The sequence below is a fragment of the Trachymyrmex septentrionalis genome, unplaced genomic scaffold, assembly GCF_001594115.1.
Source record: "Trachymyrmex septentrionalis isolate Tsep2-gDNA-1 unplaced genomic scaffold, Tsep1.0 scaffold83, whole genome shotgun sequence".
Taxonomy (NCBI): Eukaryota; Metazoa; Arthropoda; class Insecta; order Hymenoptera; family Formicidae; genus Trachymyrmex; species Trachymyrmex septentrionalis.
This window is the reverse complement of record NW_017306018.1, coordinates 3,416,633-3,421,742: the sequence shown is the minus strand read 5'-3', so window position 1 is coordinate 3,421,742 and position 5,110 is coordinate 3,416,633. Positions and strand designations below refer to the sequence as shown.

At 38.8% G+C, this 5,110-nt stretch overlaps 2 protein-coding genes across 3 annotated transcripts in view; one reads left to right on the top strand and one right to left on the bottom strand.

The window, feature by feature from the left end:
* The first annotated feature begins 6 nt into the window (after nucleotides 1-6).
* On the top strand, nucleotides 7-3,041 carry LOC108755133 (pleckstrin homology domain-containing family M member 1). 2 transcript variants are annotated; one of them, XM_018497965.1, is made up of 4 exons: nucleotides 7-936; nucleotides 1,009-1,901; nucleotides 2,014-2,649; nucleotides 2,729-3,041. In XM_018497965.1, the coding sequence occupies exons 1-4, from the start codon at nucleotides 546-548 to the stop codon at nucleotides 2,891-2,893; spliced, it is 2,085 nt and encodes a 694-aa protein (XP_018353467.1). In that variant the 5' UTR covers nucleotides 7-545; the 3' UTR covers nucleotides 2,894-3,041. The 2 variants fall into 2 exon arrangements, with proteins under 2 accessions (XP_018353467.1, XP_018353466.1); XM_018497964.1 differs by having other exon boundaries at nucleotides 7-1,901.
* Nucleotides 3,042-4,435: 1,394 nt separating this feature from the next.
* LOC108754992 (spindle assembly abnormal protein 6 homolog) overlaps nucleotides 4,436-5,110 on the bottom strand; it is a 3,283-nt gene continuing 2,608 nt past the window's right edge. Inside the window, exon 5 of the mRNA XM_018497690.1 lies at nucleotides 4,436-5,041. Coding sequence (XP_018353192.1) covers nucleotides 4,569-5,041 — 473 coding nt within the window. The 3' untranslated portion in view covers nucleotides 4,436-4,568. The remainder of the gene's footprint in view (nucleotides 5,042-5,110) is intronic.

Here is a 5,110-nt window from a genome sequence, read left to right as displayed (position 1 = left end):
GGAATTCGATGACGTTGCGGAAATCTGCTGCCGCGCGTCGAGAACGCGCGAGTGACTGACAATCCCGGGATTCCCCGGATCCGTCGTGACACTCGTGACCGATGGGGAGTCGATAGAAAAGCGATCTTACACGCCTGAACCTATATGTACACGCTGCGAATGTTTTGTTCCTCGGGCAACCCTAACCCTACTTCATGGATGGACGGTGCTCGAGCGATAACCCGTGGCGTATGTGAATGGTAAGCCAGTATCATCGGGGGTTATCACCGCGATGACTTGATCGCGCTCGGCGCTTCCTCGTTCCTCGACATTCGTCGGTATCGCCCGTGACGTAATCTACGAGACGTATCCTGGGCAGGCGAGCAGTCGCGTAATTAGTCACGGCCACGAGAACATCTCCGGATGCGGACGGCTCGATCCTCCGGGACGGGGGGGGGGGGTTGATCCTCTTCGATTTCACGACGCGACCGCGAAGATGCTCCAGCGACGAAATCGCGGCAGAAGACGTGTTCTCGCTGTGACGTACCGTACTATTGGCAGGCAAAATGAACTCGCTGCTGAAGATGTCCATAATGGGCAACAGGAGGAACCTGTTGGTCCGAGACTCTCTACAGAAACAGCTCAATACGAGTGTCATGGAGATGCAGAGCGCCCCGGGGGTCACCGACGACGGCGTAGTCGGCAACTGCGACGAGACCATGACCCTCTGCTCCGTCCTGGAGGCTATATTTCTGCACGGCTTGAAGGACAGCCTGCTGAATCGAGTGACGGAAGTCCTCAGCGGTCCCGACTTCGACGCTATGCCGCAGCCAAGCTTCTGGGGTCCACTGTTAGTCTTCTCGCATCGTCAGATTATAGATCAGATACAAGCATTGAGCCAAATCACCACGGAAGTCGGATACTGCCGAGCGTGGATACGAATAGCGCTGAACGAGGGTATGTTAGCTAGCTACTTTTGCGCTATAAGGAGAGATAATTCGGCCTTAAAACCGTATTACAATCGTTCAGCTTACATCAGGGATGCAGACCTCGTCGAAGTTGCGCAGAGATTGGTGGAAAACTTGGATTATGTACGATTCGAATTGGCTTGCAACAGTAGCCTCTTGAACTTTTGGTCCTCCACTCCTCTACTTATAGCTGGCATCTGGTCCCCACCGATGAAATCTTGTCCTGTATTTAGCGCTGTAGATATAGCGAAAACGATCAACAGCGAAGCGACCGATAATTTCGATGAAGTAGAAACTGCAAGTTCCATCGGTAGTTCCATCGGAATAGGATCTTTCACTTCCTCGCAATCTGTGTTTAATAACGTAGCGGCTATTACAGAAGACGAGGCGTTGAAAATTATTCTGACCGAAGGAAAATCCAATAGCATTATCCAACAATTGCACAATAATCCTGCGAATGACGTAACAAGCAGCCTACAAAAAAACAATGTCGCTCAACAGTTGTACAGTGATTCCGCGGATAGATCTGTAAAGAAATCGGAAGACGTCAAGCAAGAGGTCGAGGAGATACAACAGATGTCAAATGGCTATGCGGAAAGTACAGATAATATTGTTGATAATATTGCGGAGGACCCGCTAGAAGAAGACGCTTTAAAAGACGAAACCGTTAATGATACTAATGCGGCTACTGTTCCGGGAAATTCGTTAATAAGAAAGTTAGGATGGTCAACGTCGATCGAGGATTGTCAGTCTTCTTTAACTTCACCTGTGATATCCCACGGATCAGGCGCGGATGCACCTCGTACCCCCGGCGAGGGTTCTACGTACGATGCACTCATTCAAAGTTACCAAACTGAAAATAGCACGGTGACAGATCTGCAAGAATTTCTAAACAAGTATCCGAAGAAAGAAACTGTTGAAGAAGGATCCACAAAGGCTCAGCCAGAGCCAAAGGTACGTTTCCTGATATTGGAAAATTTAGAATATTTAGATATTTAAAATATTTAGAAGCGCAAATTTAAAATGCACTTTCATTACGATTCAACGATTAATTTTTATATTCCAGGCTGTGGTGAATTTCGACGAGCAGTTAGGTAATATTCCGAGAGAAAAAGGTTTAGATGTGCAAAATTACGGTTGCTTCGATTGCGGTTATGCAATTGGCATGACTTTCTCTAAAGCGCACGTGTGTGCGTACTCGGGCGATTACTACTGTTCAAAGTGCATGGCAGAGGGGCAATATCTCATACCGTCACGTATGATTCATAATTGGGACTTGAAACAATACTCCATTAGCCGAAAAGCCGCTTCGTATCTGGAAGGCAAGCCCGCCCTGTTGGATATAAAGATCTTAAATCCGAAGATTTACATGGCAGTAGATACCATGGCGCAATTACAGTCGTTACGGATTCAGTTGAATCTGTTGAGAGCATATCTATTCACGTGTCGCGAACCCATTATTGAATCCTTACAGAAAAAGGTCACACCGAGAGATTACTTGTACGAACATGTTCATCAATATTCAGTTTCCGATCTTCTGGACATACCCAATGGAATTCTCGCGCAGCAACTTCAAAGGATCGTTGAATTCGCGAGGAATCATGTAATTAATTGTTGGCTTTGTAGTCAGAAGGGCTTTATATGTGAAGTGTGTAACGATACAAAAGTCATTTATCCTTTTGATATGGAGTCTACATTCCGGGTAAGAAACATATCGCTTTTTGTTATCTATTTTTTCCTTTTTTTAAGATTTAATTTTACAACAATTTATTTATATTTAGTGTGGAGCGTGTAACGCCGTATTTCATGCAAACTGTTTAAACGCCAGTAAACCGTGCCCGAAATGCGAACGCAGACGTAAACGGATGGATATGCCTCTTTTGGATATGGGATGTACAGATCTACCCAACAGCAGTATGTCGTCGTTTCCCATTGATATGAATTAATGTATATTGTTGATATATTGTTTGTATATTTTAATATTTTATTATGCAGTATTGTTTGCATTCCGAAAAAAAAATTAATTTTGCCACGCATATTCTTGTAACCATTTGAATTTTGACTCCTAATATTTTCATGTAAATAATTATATCACGCGCATAAAAATATATGGAAATGTAACATATTTTCTGTCAGCTCTTCTCGATTGTATATCTCGTTATTATAAACTTATATATATATATTCTGATATAATTTTAAAAAATATTTGTTTCGAGACTGGCAGCTTTCCGTACAAAACACATATTATATATAATAGAGACATTTATTATAATTCTATGTACAAAAGTAGTAAAATATATGAATCATTCATGACCCTCTTATCGCTATTTATTATATTTAATACTGTTGCTCTATTTATGTAATTTAATAAATTGACATGCTTTATACGATTGAATTTACTTGATACATTTGTACCTTGTGGCACATTTTTTTTTATTCAAAACATATTCTGAATATATACAAAAATTTTAGGTTTATACAACAATTGCAACTAACCATTTTTTCCCCAGTGACATTTATAGTAGGTGTACAATATAAATCGTGTGTATAAATGTAATAGAATTTTCTAATCTATTCTGTGAGGCACATTATTTTCGATAAATAGCCTTATTTCATTTGTATGGTCATAAATTGTAAGATTAGAGATCTTTCTATATATATTTTTTCTTTTCATTAATATTTTCATTTATATATAAAAATATCTTTATACAGATATTACACATAAAATCCACAAAGATAAAATTACTTTCCAGGTACCTATGTGATTAATATGCTTTAAATGTAATCTAATAATAATGAAAATAATCATTTGTATGCTAGTTAAATTGTGATTGCGACAGAATGAAAAATTATGTCATTAATCTTAAAATTGCTCCATTCCAAATTTGCTGGTTATAAAAAATACGTTTCTTTATGTTGAACAATATTTGGCAACAATACAAACTTGCAATCACATTAAAAACATTTAAATTTAGAATTATCGAAAAAAAGTTCTTTAATTACAGTCAATATTATATAGATTGCAATTCTTGATTTATATGTATGCATATATTATTATATATTATGCTATAAATATATCAATTTCTGCTGGAGTTTACTTTAGTAGTAGTAGCCAAATAGTATCTATATATATTAAAAGTTCAGTAGTCTATTATAAAATTATACTAATAATATTGGAGCTACTTAGAATTGATACAAAAGAATATTGTAAGGAATAATGAAATTTTTCTACCAATATATATACGTATTTTTACCATAGCGGACGAGATCGGAGTATGTTAGTGTATAGTATATACAAATAACATTATATATCATTATTAATCCTACATTGATATAATACATTGACGATAGCTTAATGTCATTTATGTAATTTGTATAAAGAGGTGCCAATGTGCAGGATTAAAAATAGTCTAAAATTTTTATCTGATAAGAAAAAATGTCATGTAAATAATACTAATCATTCTTACAAATATTTGTACTATCTCCGAGACGGCAAACTTGAAATATTGTCATGCTAATGATAATATTGCAGTTTTGTCGTTCCTACGTTTTGATTCTTAAAAATACTCTAATACGAGTTTAACTCACCAACTTCTATATTGATAATCCTTCTCGACACAGTTAATGCAAGGTCTTAGGAAAATATGCCGAAGGTAAAATGGGTTTATCAGACAAACCTGCTCGTCTTAATCCGCCCTGCAAGCCAACGCTTGCAGTTTTCACTTTTGTACCATTCGAGATCACCGCTGGACCATTGTTATTCTCGATTATAGCCGGCGCAGAGGTTGAAGCCGCTGGATTTCCCGCTATTTTATTCAATGAATTGAAACGCTCCATAGGTGTGCTAGTACTCGAAATTAGAGGGCTCTTATTGAAGGTGGTTAATCCTACCGAACTTTCTGTTACACCGACACCCATCGACCGAGCTGTCGTGCGAGTGGTCTGATTAATGTTCGGATTTTGCACGATCGGATTTTTCATCGGTAATCCCGATAATGTACTAGGCTGTATTGTACTGGGCGCAGGCGTGCGTGTTTCATATCGATTAGGAAATAATTTATTTGTTCTGGGTAACGTCAATGGAACGGAGGATGGTATCGTAACTGGAGCTGGAGTAGTAGCACTTTGCGATTGATTGTCTGCTAATCTCCGATTCAGCCAAT

Excerpts from the sequence above, each read along its gene's own strand:
- LOC108755133 (XM_018497964.1), top strand. The coding sequence starts at position 546 with ATGAACTCGCTGCTGAAGATGTCCATAATGGGCAACAGGAGGAACCTG. Across the intron at positions 1,902-2,013 it reads AGGCTCAGCCAGAGCCAAAG|GCTGTGGTGAATTTCGACGA; the intron begins GTACGTTTCCTG and ends TTTATATTCCAG. Across the intron at positions 2,650-2,728 it reads ATATGGAGTCTACATTCCGG|TGTGGAGCGTGTAACGCCGT; the intron begins GTAAGAAACATA and ends ATTTATATTTAG.